Source organism: Acanthopagrus latus, chromosome 12, assembly GCF_904848185.1.
Source record: "Acanthopagrus latus isolate v.2019 chromosome 12, fAcaLat1.1, whole genome shotgun sequence".
Lineage (NCBI taxonomy): Eukaryota > Metazoa > Chordata > Actinopteri > Spariformes > Sparidae > Acanthopagrus > Acanthopagrus latus.
This window is the reverse complement of record NC_051050.1, coordinates 4,884,553-4,900,358: the sequence shown is the minus strand read 5'-3', so window position 1 is coordinate 4,900,358 and position 15,806 is coordinate 4,884,553. Positions and strand designations below refer to the sequence as shown.

Here is a 15,806-nt window from a genome sequence, read left to right as displayed (position 1 = left end):
AGTAAAGCACTCCTGATGAGTCCAGACTCCAGGCTGGAATATGGAGACAGGACTGTTAAAACCAGCGCCCCGACAACCTGGAACGACCTGCCTGAGGAGCTAAAGACGAGTAAAGTCAAACAGCAAATAATGTCTAAATTTGTACTGATTGACGAGACAGTAGGACTAAACTCTATCATTAGGTTGTTTTTGGGACATTGTCTGATTGAGTGTTGGGAAATAGTCTCTGGTGATAATTCTGGCACACTGACAGGAAGGGAAACATAGAAAAGCATGTCTGCTTCCATCAAGGGGCAGCTGTATTGGAAAAAGCTATACAGGTATGGATCCAAGTCAGCACACAAAGTTGTGTTTGTCAATAATTTTGTCGATAACAACTCATGGGATCCTTTTCTGATCTTCTGTCTGGGCGACAGACAGGGTACTCTGAGGTGTCTGACAAGTTTTTACATTTTCACTTTTCTGTTAAACTTTCGTCTCGTCTGGCAAAAGAAGGCCTCCTTAATTCCAGTGCATTATGACATGGTCAGTTCTGCTCTATCATTTGACCTCACCCCCTGGTTCTTATAATCAGTCACCTACAGTCACAATCAACCAGACGCAGTTACTGCTATCCACAGGACGCAGAGAGCACAGACCGCAATTTGAGGAAATACACAGGCACACGGTGATGAGGGTCAGCCCACAAACACTGCTAGCATGTAAGTGAACTCTGCACCCTCACTCGATGGTCATCTTTGTGCGTAATTTTAGTTAAAGCTGAGCCATGAAATCTGATTTATATTCTGTTTTTAAAAAATCAGCTAACTGGAAAAGATTTTTGTAGTTTCAGGAATTGTACCTGATTTTTTTTTTTCCCCCACTATCCAACATGATCCTCAGAGAAAACCAAAAAAATGAAAAATGAAAATCAGCTGGTAAACACATGACGATAAATTTATTAAGCGATTCACAATGTTCCAGAAATCCAGAACAGTTCCTGTCACAATGAGCAGATGGCAGTTTAAGTAATAAGATAATAATCATGTGAAAACATAAAGTTATATCCAATAACATTTCATCTCTGACTGATGATAAGACTTGTCACTTGTGTCTAAAAAAAAGAGCTTTACTTCAGTGCACAGTCATAAACCATCCAACTGGCAGTAAATCTACAGTGTCAGTTTGTGGTATGCCACTTACGAAAAACACAAACCGATCTCTGAATGTATAAAAAAGGTTCAGTGTTCTCAGCAGGTCTTATTGGATGAGATAAAGCAAATATCTAAAAATGTTCAACAAAGAGATCTTCAACTCCTGTAAAAAATGAATGATTAAGTTGTATTGGAAAATATTAATAAAACAATAATCTTAACTCCAATCTTAACAAAAACAGATGAAGATGTGATTATTAAACAAGAACACATTAATTATGAACCAAATATAAAGTTTGTGAGAATTAAAAATGCATATTCTCTTTGAATTACAACATTATATTAAAGTAATGCTGACATGTTTGAGTATTTTTAAGTTTCTTTAGTTTGCTATATTTTAACAATTTGAGTTGCACTTGTTTTGAGAAAACTTAACATGTAAACTTCAGACACAACTTATGCATAATAAGTTTTCATACTTTTGCTTCAGCAAATACACAGTATGATATTCTTTATACTGCTTAATGTAACTGGATTAAACTCAGTGTTCATATTAATAGTTAATATTCAATCTATGTACATGTATACATTTCTCTACTTTTTGAAAAAAAACTATTTTAAAAACACACACACAAATACCCAAAGTAATGTATCTATGACATCTTTGTTTACTCGACAGCAAAACTGCAATAATGGCTGTTATGCTCTGTCTTTTTTTATTGTCTACAAGTATTGTGTGTGTATTCTTTTTCTTTTTTGTGCCACACTGCTCAGTTGTTGTCTAAAACCTACAAAAAGCACATCAGTGAGCTACAATATTGCACTGGCTGACTTGTTCCGTCATTACCATGAACATACACATAGATTTGATTTGTATTTAAAGGTACATTATGCATAACTTAAAATAAAAAATAAATAAAAACAATGTATGCTCTTATGCTTCTCAGTTGACCCCGTAGAGGGTTGGTGTCAGCATTCCTGGAGAGAGCTACAGTTACTACAGTTGATTGTTGATTGTGCTGCTAGCTGGACGGCACACAAAGGGCTCTTTGATTTAATTCTGCTGTGTTTACCGTAATAACAAGCAAGTGCAATCCTTGTCAGTGCCAAATACTGCAGGTGTGTTCAGTACGTAGCCATTAGCTCGCAGGTTAATCAGTGAAACTATTGTTAAAGTTATCTTGCAACAAAGCCTGTTCAATGTAGTCGTTAGACTTTCTTTGAATCAATCAAGAGTCTTTGGATTCAAATTAAACCTCACTCGATGATTGCTTTCTCTTCCAAACAAGTTTGAGAATGTTTTGCTGCACTCGATCATATCCACTTAGTGCTGTCATCTGTCAAAACAAGATTTCTAACATCTCATGATTGTGCAGGGCTTCTGTTCTGCTGTGCCCTGACAGGATATGCTGTTAGTCCATCTGCCTCATCAACCTTATCATCAGCTCCATCAGCATCCTTAAGTGCACTTCCGATGTCTCCTCATCCCACAAATGTTACTGCGTCGAAACCCGGTTGGTCAATTGCCTGATCACCTTTACTGAATTGTTCAAACATAAGAATAGTCCAGTTTTTTTAGCTCAGATCTTTCTTGACTCACATTCATTTAACGTGCAACTACATGTCACAGCTCACGTTGTCAGTCATACTGTATAAGTCCAAAAGCAGGTCCACAGATATATTATACGAACTCAGTTAAATTGTTGTGTAGAAAAATCCTCAGTGTATTCTTATGCCATATACCCATGTACCACAGTCCAGCACACAGGTTCTACTTCAAGGCCCGACCCAACATCTGCGACCCAGTCCAGACCAGCCGTCATCACGACCACCACAGCTAACAGCAGCATCAACAACAGCTCTTTCATTAAGGAAGCTGTCTCTGTTAGCTTAAGCTCCTCAGGTAGGTCGGTCCAAAGCCAAAAGACTGCTAATACTGTAGGTCTTCACGACAATACAAAGAGTCTACAGCCATGTCAGCATTTGAACATGCTCCTAGAGACATGTTAACTTATTGGTCTTTGACAAGTACAATATAGCCCTCTTCCTCTCAAATTGCTTTCAGTCCAGCCAGCAGCACTTCATCGGTAACAGAAGCCGTCTCCACATCAACTTCCTCAACCACATCATCCACAAATGTCTCATCTCAGAGTCCAACCCTGAGCACAGACATCGCCACCTCCACTGCTCCACAAACAGAAAGCTCCATCCCTGTCACCAGCACCCCCAGCACAAGCAAAACAACCACTGTCAAACACACCAGCCTGTCCCCGAGTACTACTGACCCCAAATCCCCCAGCGCCAGTGAAAGTCCCACTGGTACCACCACCAACACTTCTCCTGGCACCCCCACCAGCCTGACCACAAGTACTACTGTCACCGGATCCCCCAGCACCAGTGAAAGCCCCACTTGCACCCCCACCAGCCCGACCCAGAGTACTACTGTCACCGAATACCCCAGCACCAGTGAAAGCCCCACTTGCACCCCCACCAGCCTGACCCAGAGCACTACTGTCACCGGATCCCCCAGCACCAGTGAAAGCCCCACTGGTACCCCCACCAGCCCGACCCAGAGTACTACTGTCACCGAATACCCCAGCACCAGTGAAGTACAATATTTATCATCTCATTCTAGCATGTAAGCAGAAGCTTTAGCACTCTAACATTTGCTATATAGCACGTAAACACCGACAAAAAGTTCTAGCAGAGTCTGATGGGAATGCTGTAAGGCTTTCAAAGGAGGGGGAATGGGAATCAGTAGCAGAGATATCATAGAGATGACGTGTGAGAAACAGAGGTCTAGTAAGCTCACAGCGTGTTAACAGGTTTTCAACTCACTTCCAAACGTGAACTCAGTTTCTGTGTAAGTCATTCATAAACTATTGTTAATCTTTATTTAGTTTCACTGAGTCATAAATGATCTGTATCTTGTAGAACTATTTTATTTAGGAATGCCATTGCTGGTTGGGAGAAGCCCAGGATACATTCTCAATGCATGTGCTGCTCTCTGCTGGTGAACAGTAATAAATACAACAAAGACGTTGTGGATTTATAATTACATCAATCACAAATTCAAATACACTACACAGATATTTGCCCAGTTAAGTATTATATATATATGTATGTATGTCCAGTTAGAAATATTTACAAATGCTACCGTGTTGAGGGGGTCAGAAAAGTGAAACAATAAACTTTATCATACAGTTACAGCAAATTACATATTATAAGCACCTATAGGAATATTACTGTGACAGTATTGAACACTACCACATACAGTTGTCTCACTGATCATTTAAGGTCCATCAGAATTCGTGTCAATCTCTTCTAACTGTTTGTCACTTACAATACCACTTCCTGTGGTCTTTGCTTTAGAAAGTTACAACCGCTTCATGCCGTGACAGGGCCGCCCTGTGAGCTTTTGACTGTGACTCATACATCATGTAGCCTCGCCCCCCAGGCTCTTATAATCAGTCACCTACAGTCACAGGCAGCCACACACACTACAGCTGTCCACAGTGAGCAGAGAGCGCAGAGCTGCACTTACACACAGGACTGTGGAGATATACAGTAAAAGGAGCACAATGATGAGGGTCAGCCTGCAAACTCTGATGGCATGTAAGTAAACTCTGACTTAAGTGCAAGCTATTTTATTTGGTGATTATCCTTACAACCTATTTTATCATTTAATTTATTTGTAGATTTCCCTAAATCTAAATCTCTTGGGGAAGTCAGAATATGGGGAGTCTCAAGCTAATAAGATCATTAATGAAAAAAAAAAAGCTGAATTTTAATAGTGAGTTGCGATATTTTGGTGATAGGGAGCTAAGCTGCTGTGTGTGTGAGGTAATTTCCTTTACACACCAACAGTTGACAGTATCTATTAGGAACAGACTCATTTCCACCGGTTTACAGATGGTGTCATAAGTTAACATCACAATGGGGCTCTCCCTTTTGGGCGTTGAGGCTACATGACAGAACTTTTTCTAATGTTTGATTTGTCGATAAGCACTAAAATCTCAATGATGAAGTACATTAAACATTTCAAGTGAAGAGGATTTCTGTTTATATACAGTACCAGAGATCCCATTTTAGCTCATGGGGCTTAAAATCCACTGCTCTTCATAGCTTAGTGTCTAACTAAGACTTTAAGATCACTCATACTTGGACTTTGACTCTGTGGAGAACACTGTGCTGTTTTAATCCTGTGGGTAGTGTCTTAAATCAAAGAATTACGTGCTACCAGTTCAATCAGTTCTGAGACTTTGTGAAAGAGGAAGATGCCAAACAACAACAACTTATATAAATAATGTCCACCAGATTTACTAAGTGGCTTTCTCTGTGATCTTTCTGAGGAGAGTAGATTTATACTCAGATGACGGGGGGACCTTCATGAGTCATACCTGATCTTTGCCCAGACTTCCTGTTCATTGAAACAGTGGTAATGAAACTGCTACCTCCTCCCCAAAACATCACATGATCCTGCTCCACAGAATATAAATCTGCCATGACTGTTAAGTGACACTTTCAAATATTGAATGGGTTGTGAGAGGTTGGGTAAGCTGTGTTTTATAAGGCTGGAATTATTCTATATGGTTCTAATGATCATCAAATGCCTTGAAAAGACTGAAACTATGTGTTAGTCCATCTCCCAGTACTTTCAAACCTCCCCACCTTGACTGCGACACTCAGCTTCATGCCTATTGGTACCTATTGAAGACCACATTTTGAAAAAACATCTCAAAACTAGAATTGCACTCAGTAGAGCACATACCTCCGCTAAGGCCCATCAGTCCCCTTTTGTACACACACATGACTCTAAATGCCAAAAATAAGAAAAATGAATATAAAATGCCAAATGACACAATGTTATAGAAAATGAAAAACAATCCCTGGATCTGTCTCTTTATTTGGGTCTGCACCAAAAGTGAATGGGGTTCTATTCTGGGCTGAGACCCATTCTCCAACCAAGTTTCATGGAAATATGTTAAATAGTGTTTTGTGTAATTCTGCTGACAAACCAACCAGCCAACCAACAACAAACAGATAAAGGTGAAAACATAAACTTCTTGGTGGAGGTTAATGTAAAGCAGAAGGGCTCATTAAAAACCACCAGGTCACTGTTGTTTTTATATATTTGAGGAGTAAAGTGGATTTATTGGGACTATTTTCAGCATTGGATTAATACAAAAGGAAAATCATTAATCCTAGTTATATGTGGAGATAGAAACATTCAGCTTCTCCTCAGTGGAGGCACTGTGCTGTACTTGCTATACTCAAGAATATTCGATCTGTGTAATACTACATCCTACCACTCTGTTGCTGGCTTGTTTTTAGCTGTGAAGCTAGCTAACTTCACATTCGCTCACGTTTTGATGATTTGTCTCTTTGCCTTGCTGCCTTAGTTTTATCACTGAACTCAATTTTGAGGCATCTGGTTTTGGGATTAATGTTGTGCACTGACAGGTGAATTATTTATCCCAGAAACGTTTAACTGTTGAAAATTCAGAGTTTTTGTCTCACCTGGCTGTCTGCCACTAGATTAGTTTGTTTTCAGTTGCTAACTGTGCTATATTTTGTTATTCAAATGTATTGTTGATTCAGATGAATCTACTGTGATGTACTACGTTGTTTGTGACAGGGCCCGGTTACATGTATTTTTAAGATTGAAAAATGTCAAAATGCCTGAATGTCGAGCACAAATCAGTCATAACATTGTAACAGTAGCTAGCTAGCTAATTAGCTACTTACAGCAAATGTTTTACCTCAATTTGAAGTGAACTTCAGAGAAATCTTCTTTCAGTGGGAAACATGATAAAGGAGCTGCTCAAAGCAACAAAAACATCTGTCTTAGGCTCTTAAATGCATTTAAGACCGTTGCTGAACTTTAAATACACTTTGACAAGTAACAATTATCTTCTGTCTGTATTTGCAGTTCTGTTGTTGAGCCATGCAGTAACACCTGGAGTAGCGTCTTCATCCGATCCATCAGCAATGCCCTCTTCCTCTCAAACTGCTTTCAGTCCAGCCAGCAGCACTTCATCGGTAACAGAAGCCATCTCCACATCAACTTCCTCAACCACATCATCCACAAATATCTCATCTCAGAGTTCAACCCTGAGCACAGACATCGCCACCTCCACTGCTCCACAAACAGAAAGCTCCATCCCTGTCACCAGCACCCCCAGCACAAGCAAAACAACCACTGTCAAACACACCAGCCTGTCCCCGAGTACTACTGACCCCAAATCCCCCAGCGCCAGTGAAAGTCCCACTGGTACCACCACCAACACTTCTCCTGGCACCCCCACCAGCCTGACCACGAGTACTACTGTCACCGGATCCCCCAGCACCAGTGAAAGCCCCACTGGCACCCCCACCAGCCCGACCCAGAGTACTACTGTCACCGGATCCCCCAGCACCAGTGAAAGCCCCACTGGCACCCCCACCAGCCCGACCCAGAGTACTACTGTCACCGGATCCCCCAGCACCAGTGAAAGCCCCACTGGCACCCCCACCAGCCCGACCCAGGGTACTACTGTCACCGAATACCCCAGCACCAGTGAAAGCCCCACTGGCACCCCCACCAGCACTGATCCCGGCACCCAAAGCACCAGTTTCTCCACTACACAATCCATCAGCCTTTCCAGCACGACTACACAACCCACCACCGCCGCCGCCTCCACCCCCGCTACACAACACACCACCCCCATCCCCACTACACAACACACCACCCCCATCCCCACTACACAACACACCACCACCTCCCATACCAGTACCACCACTGAGGTGCAGGAGCCACACAACTCCAAGGCTCTAAGCTCAGGTACGTGGCAACAAAACACTGTCCTTCCTAAAACCATTTCCTCGACTAACGGTGTAAATGCTCTCTTGCAAGTAAATAAAGCTATGATAGTGGTTCCATAAGGCTGCACTGGCACTGTGGACGGTGGAGTTATATGCTCACATTAGCATGCTTACCTGCTCACAATCACAATGCTAACAGACTGAAATTTAGCATGTGAAATATTTACACTTTTCACCACATTAATCTAGCATGCTAACCATTGCTAATTAGCACTACACACAAAGCTGAGGCTGTTTTTCATCAGATAGTTGGCAAGAAACCAAAGGCTTGGAAATTTGGAAACTGAAGTTTAAAGCTTAGAACAAGAGGATGGCAAATCATCATAAGTTGATGTGAGCATTGAAGCTGTATTGACACAGGGTTAATATCTGTCTAAATGCAGGCTTGCTCTTTGTCGCTGGATTCACCTTTATAAAGCAACTGCAGCTTTCTGTCACTCGTGGAGTCTGGTGTGCCAGTTACTTATTAACTTTTTTATGAGAGCATAATCAAAATATGTTGCCAGTAAACTACACAAAACCATTTGTTTCTGATTTAAATAGGATATAAATCATCTGTCTGACAACTGAAGGTGAGTGTTTCTTCGTGTGTTGAACATACATTTACGGACAAGCAATCATACTTGATGGAAACTAATGAAGCACAGGTGATCACACGTCTCTCATTAAAGAGGTCAGATGTACACTGGCTGAGTCATTGCGTTGGATTATCTGTTCTTCCTCTCTTTTGACCTCCTTTCAATCTGTGGTTAATGTGTGAACGGAACAGTTTCCTCTTTAGCTCTTTGTGTACTTTGCAGTTGCAGTTGCAGTCTTTTTGCTGGCTAAATAACTAAAAACAGCAGCTGTTTGAAGAGAAAAAGCTGTCTGCCAGTTATTTCTTATTTGTTGTATCATTAACAAGACTGTTTAACCACCATCCAATCGTTCTCGCCATGTTATTTATTGTGGCAGCAGACCTGTTTGTAAAAACTATGTGCTGAACAGGCAACCCTGGCATGGACAGTGCATAAGCTCAAATGAGAAAGTATTTCTAAGGTGTATGTTCTGTTCACCCTTGCAAAGTCAGGTTAAGCAAATCTTACAGTTTACTCACGTTTACTGGATGTGTTGGCCCCTGAGTTTAGCTGTTGTCTAGTAACTGAAGTTGAACCTGGTCCCTCCTGTGTAGGAACTCATTTCTATCTCCAGGTACATCTGATAAGACTCAGAACTTTTATGGCGTCTCTCAGTGCCGGCGTTTTTTTAACTTGACTGCTGCCAGTTGACCCATTGGAAGTGTTGTAGGTAGGGTTGTAAAGATAACATAAAGTGACCGTGATACCATAGTCACGTCATGCCAGCCGCGGGGTTGAGGTGACTGGCATTGTTCCGAGAACTGACAAAAACGTGGTCCACAACTGGAGCTAGTTGTCATGTGCGTGTGTTCATGTGATATGACAAGCCATATCTCACCATCACCTTCACCAGTACAATGGTGGGTTATGAAGAGAAACCACAGTGTATTGTGTGTCTCAGAGTGTTAGCTTCAGATACATTGTGAAGTTGAACAAGTTAAGATGCACAATGCCATTTTTTCCAATGTATTCTATTGGACTGTGTTTTATTAATCCTGGAGGCTCCCTGCTCTGCATGTTTTAGATGTTTCCCTGCTCCAACACACATGATTCAAATGAATTGGTTGTTATCAGGCCTCAGCAGAGCTTGATGACAAGCTGATCATTTGAATCAGGTGTGATGGAGCATGGAAACATCTAAAACATGCAGGGCAGACAGCCGCCAGGAAGAGGCCTGAAAAACGCTGCTGCAGGAGTTAACAAGCAAAAGACACGCTGTGTGTGTGGGGGTGGGGGAAATATTGTTATCTGCAAAAAGCGGAGCAGAAGAAAAAGTTTGGGAACCACTGAGCTTGTTATTGGGGTTTTATGGGTTCCATAAAGAACTTTGGAGAGGTTGTTGTTACATTTTACCCTAAGTTCTGTCACAATTTGGTGGGGTGCTGGAAAAGATGGTTTGGGTTATATAGACCCTTTCACAATGTTGAGTGTGATAGAAAGGATAATTTCTTCCTATACATATTGCTCCAGCCTTTTCCCAAGTTGCAAATATGTGACATTAGAGCAACCTATTTGGTCAGTTGTGGAACAACACCATCACTGTGATATCCAGCATGTTGCCACTCCCACATACTGCAGCTTGGTCAGTGGCCTTACAGGCTGGCCAAAGTGGACGCTTGTGTAGTGCTTGGTGGTGGTGTTGCTCAGCTGCTGCAGCTCCTGCCTGTTTACATAGAGTTTGCCTTTGATAATTATCAATAAATATGATGATGTGATTTTCCTTAACCCCTGTTAAAGAGTGAGGAAGTGGGAGGCAGGAAATGCAAAGGTTTAAAGCTGTCCCACACCTGGTGTGTGAATTTTTTTCATGTCTGTGACATTAAAACTGTATTGAAATGCTGGTATTATGTCCATATGACTGTCTACAGGTCATTTTCAGGTCTATTTTTACCAAGAACTATGTGTCACAGTTAAAAAAGGTCAGACTCCGAATCTCTAGATGGAGTGGCTCTGCAGCCTCACTTGAGCCAGGCATGACTGCACTAGTCATGCAGCCACTGTGGCAGTTCTAACCTGTTAACATGGACATCGAAATGAAAAGCGAAACATAACACCACGCACAAGCGCTGACACAGGCCAGCCTGTTAAGTTTCCAAACTATAATATAACTAACTATAGTGTCATTTTTTGCATGTGAAGGGGACTGCAGTCAAGTTAACAATCATATGCAGTATGCAATGTCCAGTTAGATTTTCAAAATAAAGCTTGGAGACAACATTTTAACATACAAGGACATATATCATTTTTGATGGGTGTTACATTACACTATGTTACATTAGGTTATGTTGCGTGGCTTCAAAATGCCCGGTTAGGGATAGCCTAAAAACTACTTGGCTAGGTTTAAAAAATAAATCAGAATTTGGGTTAAAATAACTTTTTTCACTGTTGTAAGTGATGCATTTACATCACTAATGTAATGTATGAGGCGTAGAGTTTCTAAGCAGGCTGTTGTATTTGACCAGTTGAGAGTAACGACGTGGTGCCATATCAGATCTTGTGGGGGCTTTTGGTGGTAAACCACTGAAACAAGGTGTTGTGTTACTTTTCCATTTCAGTAAGGAAACAAATCCCTGAAAACAAAAGTCAGACACCAAGTCTGGGATTATTTCTGAGCAGTTAGTGAGCTCTCTTCATGAGCTGATGATTGATAAGCTACAGGAAACTGACAATAATAAGAAGTTCTTTTGTTTAAGGTAGGACACCAGATTTTGTAAGAGCATCCAAGAGCCATTACCATTGTTGTAGATCATCAGAGAAACTTTGACCTCATGTGGGGTCATGGACAATGGCCTGAATTATGCTTCCAGGTGATTAGGAGGGTGATAGTGTGATTGCCTCTGTAGTATTCACTGACATGTACAAATACATCTTAAGAAATTTGCTTGGTCCAGTTTCCCACAAGGAATTTACCAATTAATATTTTAGCTCAAAGGCCAGTTACAAGTCTTAACTGATACAGAGTTAGAGATTTATCATCACTGACAGATTACAGTCATTCACATAGACAAGGGTAATCAGTTAAAGCATACCACATTGGTTAAACCAGTCAGGGAACCATGATTACGTTCATGGTTTATGGTTTGGTCTTTAAAATCTATTTTTCAAAAAAGGAAAATCCTGAATAGCATGTTACTTGATTTTTTTTTCAGTCACAGTTGGTTTTAGTTTGTTTGTGCTGTCTTTTGTTTTCTATGGTATAACAGTGGTAAAAAAGTGGGCTACTACAAACAGGAGCATTTCTGATATTTTCCAAAAGACCTTATTTCTTCCTATTGATAATAAAAAAACTATCAACAATACATTTAAAAACTCAATGACTGACAAAAACATGACTAAGTATGATTTCAGTTTGACTTTAAAGGTACCTTTGACAGAACTGGGAAGGTAAAGGAAAGAAATGAGTAATCTAGTGCATTACTTTCACTGTTGCTTAATTAGTTAAGTAATATAAATACTTAGTAACTTACTTCACTTAGTAACCGGTTAGACTTTTCAAGTATGCTCCCCAAATACTTGTGATAAACAAGCCGAAAATAGCGGTTTTAAGTTATGAAGTCTTGTGCAAAAGGTGAAAAGAACATTCTGAAAAACTAAATAAATGAAGGGTATATAAATGTGTATCACAGGACTAAAACAAGTTGACTTTCCCTCTCTTTTGCTGTGTCCCTCCTTTTCTCTCTCTCTCTCTCTCTCTCTCTCTCCAGGAAGTGTTGCAGGCATCGTCATTATGTTCATCATCACTGTCGTCCTGGTGTTAGGTGGGCTGTACTACTACAAAATGCGGTGAGTCCAGAGTTCAAACTAATCTCCTACCAACTACATAAGCATGCTACTGTTAATTTTCTAAAGCTCGACTGAAGGATTTTGTGGGACATATAATAACATGACAGATTACACTTACAGTGAACTAACCGAAACACATTTTTTATTTTTATTTTTTTTAAATCTCTCTGCTTCTTAGCCTCACAGAGCGCAAATCACTGACTTTAACCCAGTCATTTGAAGGCATGGTTTACTGAAATCACCAAAGCATATTTTCTCACTACTCATTACTCACATCTATTCACTTGTTTATATTGTTTATGATTGTTATATCATTTTATTGGTTAGGCAAAAACAACATTTACAAAAACCATTGCACTGATTAGGACATTTTTATAATGGGATATTTATCGTAACAGTGAAATGTTAGCTGATAAATACTGACGATAATAAGAAGCTGAATGCTTTTATGTATTTAACAAGCGTGGCATCTACACAATCCGATACAATAGTTGGTGGTGTGCACCTTTACAGCTGGTATGCAAACTGCTAAAAAAACAAAACGAAACACGAAGAAGAAGTAGGAGAAGCTGTAACACAACAACTCATATTAGAGCTGTGGAATAGCAACTCATCCATCTTGGCTCACTACATCTTAGCCTTTCTTACCATCAAAAAATGTGAAATTATCTTATTGGTATTATCCACGAGAAGAAGGCAATTATTGGAGTTGTCTGAAAAGATTCTACATAAAGTATCCATTAAAAAAATTTGAGAAACATTTTTTTCATAGACTGTATCCTGATAACTCAGAAAAACCTGCTGAACATGCAGTAATCAGGTTTCACTTGTCTTGTAGAGACTATTGTCTCTACTGAGAATTAAGCTGATTTCAGGCTTCAGAGCAGCTCCAATATATATTACCGTAAGAGCAGTACTTCAAGTATCCTTTGTATATAAGACTACTTTCACCTTAACATTGTTATGCCAAATATCGGAGTAATTCCCTGTAATATTTGATTTCTCATCTTTCACTCTATTTTCTCAATTTCCTCCCCAGACGTACATCATATGGACCTCTTTTGGACAGTGACCAAGGAACCTTCCACAACCTAATGTATGACCCTTGAATCTTCACTTTCGGACTGGAATCTAAGAACCCCTCAGCCAAAGGCCGGAGTGTGCTGTAGTGTGTCTGTAATGAGTTCAGAATGGTCATATTTTATTACTGGGACATGCAGCCTGATGGCTTCATTGCGCTTTGATGCAAAATGCTAAAGTAATGACAGTGACATTTCTACTGATCTGTGTTCAGGTAACCTCAGGTTATAAAATTGCACATTTTACTCGAGTAGCTTTTCATCGGCTCTGGCTGCACAGACACCGTGCATGAAAGGAGGCAGGTTAAAATCACAGCGGTCACAAGCGTGTTCACCAGAGGTATCCTGAATTGTAAATTATACATTTTCTGTTTGATAGGTACAAAATAGATCAGATTGTGTCAACTAAACCAGGATGTTGTAAAGAAGCTAGAACACAGCAAGTGTACAGAGATAGGTTAAAGGTGTAATATGTATACAACTTCAAACTGTTAAATTCATACTACAAACAAATAGGGGGAAACAAGCACAAGAGTAAATGCTAACTGTAGGTGTTGTTAGCTAATTAGCTCAGTTAGCAGTGCAGTTAGCAGTCTTATTAGCTGGTTCTGCCTGGACTGGGACTACCAGGGAAGTGTTGGTGTTGTTTTTACCACTTTGGAAAGCACCTAGCAGGTTATGCAGCACGGACGTGGGCACCAGAACCAGAGCTGGGCCTGTGTGCACTGGATCGGGGTCAGCAGCCTCCCAATTTTGAATCTTTTTAACGAAAAGTTTTACATATTACACTTTTAAGGCAGTAGGAGTAATGATAGGTGGGAAGAACCTCACTGACAATTTTCAAAAACAGGGCCCTTAAAATGTGTGATTTACAAAGAGCATGCATGAATTGCAAATGATGCATAGTAGATGGTCATCATGACAGAAAATGTGTTGTTTTAAAATCATGGATTGTTCTGTGGAGCTATTTCCTTACCTAAACTGTGAAATTAGATTTCTGTCGCTAATGTAGCTAAATGTTCAGATTTTCGCTTTTTCATTGACTATTTTGTAACCAGGAAGGTAAAAGCTGAGGCTTGCTTGCACAAAATGTCTCCTATGAGCTGGGAAGTAGACATTTCAGACAACATAAAGAGGTTATGGCAGCTAAGGAAACTGCTTTGAGAAAACAGGTCTGATGTTTCATTCATTCCTTTTCAAATGAAATGTGTAAAAGTTTGTTTCTCCATCTAAGGACCTGCATTACATAAAATATTTTCATATTACAACTTGAATGGTGCCGAGGCAGAGAGAGACTAGACTTTACAAGGGGAGTGATATCCCTTGTATTCATCCTGCTGACGTGGCCTTGAGCAAAACACTGAATCCTTTCCTGCTCTATGAGCTGATCTGCTGCTGAGCCTGACTTTGACCTCCCTGCGAAGGAAACAAAAATCTAGTGTTTTTTTCATAGCAATATTTTAGAATGAAACCAGAGATTTTTAAAAAAATATCCTGTTTATATGAGTGTGTAATGTGAGTATTTAATTATGAGGGTTTTTTGTATTAATGAATGTTGTTATTGTGAAATTCTCTTGTTTCTGTACGATTTCACTTAGCTGTGCTAAGTAGCTCAGCCAGGCTGCAGTTCTGATTGTGATTTTAACTCCTTCAGTATTTAATATAGTATTTTCAGTTTACATTCAGGTAAAGGATAATCTGACTGTTGTGATGCTCTTGAATGATTTTTTTTCAGTGGTAAGATTGTATTAAATTGTTTGTGCAGTAAAAGTGATTGAATAATGTGAGTCCCTGCGATGGTCATTCAGAGGAAACCCAGAGAGATAATTTACATGTATTTACGGTATATTTGGGCTGAATAATTCATCTAGATATTATTGAAATGGCCAAGTGCAATATTGAAATCTCAATAGCTGCAATTTTCGGTTAAAGATTAAATAAAAATTAAGCATTGTGGTGCTACAGAGATCTTCCTGTCTACAAATAATATGCTCCAGACATAAGGGAACGTGCTTGATGGTACAGACTTCCAATCACAACAGCTTTTATATTTTCAGTGAAAAAGGAACCATTTCCACCAAACTTGTAACTTCTATCGTGATCACAGGACCTCAGATTACTGCTAAATGATTTTTATTATTGCATATCGTTCAGCCCAAGCTCATATTCAAGGTTCATTAAATCTTGATGAGGTCAGGATTCTTACAGCCTGAAGAAAAAAGCTGGTCTGTAGTCTGGTGGTACACAGCAGATAATTACATACATACTTAGATACATACTGTATCTTTGCTTCCTTTTTCATAAAACCAACAATCAGCTCCTTGACTTTG

The 15,806-nt window shown here is 40.0% G+C and overlaps 2 protein-coding genes across 2 annotated transcripts; both read left to right on the top strand.

The window, feature by feature from the left end:
- The first annotated feature begins 15 nt into the window (after positions 1 to 15).
- LOC119030248 (cell wall protein DAN4-like) lies at positions 16 to 4,241 on the top strand. The gene is made up of 3 exons (XM_037117681.1): positions 16 to 109; positions 2,890 to 3,040; positions 3,199 to 4,241. Exons 1-3 carry the CDS (start codon positions 16 to 18, stop codon positions 3,773 to 3,775), a joined length of 822 nt encoding a protein of 273 aa, XP_036973576.1. The 3' UTR covers positions 3,776 to 4,241.
- Positions 4,242 to 4,589: 348 nt separating this feature from the next.
- On the top strand, positions 4,590 to 15,263 carry parm1 (prostate androgen-regulated mucin-like protein 1). The gene is made up of 4 exons (XM_037117761.1): positions 4,590 to 4,748; positions 7,066 to 7,956; positions 12,319 to 12,397; positions 13,437 to 15,263. Exons 1-4 carry the CDS (start codon positions 4,715 to 4,717, stop codon positions 13,504 to 13,506), a joined length of 1,074 nt encoding a protein of 357 aa, XP_036973656.1. The 5' UTR covers positions 4,590 to 4,714; the 3' UTR covers positions 13,507 to 15,263.
- Positions 15,264 to 15,806: the final 543 nt, after the last annotated feature.

Bases quoted from the DNA above. Each gene is read 5' to 3' on its own strand.
- LOC119030248 (XM_037117681.1), top strand. From the start codon at position 16: ATGAGTCCAGACTCCAGGCTGGAATATGGAGACAGGACTGTTAAAACC. The intron at 110-2,889 runs GTAAAGTCAAAC...CATGTACCACAG, and splicing joins GCCTGAGGAGCTAAAGACGA to TCCAGCACACAGGTTCTACT. The intron at 3,041-3,198 runs GTCGGTCCAAAG...AATTGCTTTCAG, and splicing joins AGCTTAAGCTCCTCAGGTAG to TCCAGCCAGCAGCACTTCAT.
- parm1 (XM_037117761.1), top strand. From the start codon at position 4,715: ATGATGAGGGTCAGCCTGCAAACTCTGATGGCAT. The intron at 4,749-7,065 runs GTAAGTAAACTC...CTGTATTTGCAG, and splicing joins CCTGCAAACTCTGATGGCAT to TTCTGTTGTTGAGCCATGCA. The intron at 7,957-12,318 runs GTACGTGGCAAC...CTCTCTCTCCAG, and splicing joins CTCCAAGGCTCTAAGCTCAG to GAAGTGTTGCAGGCATCGTC.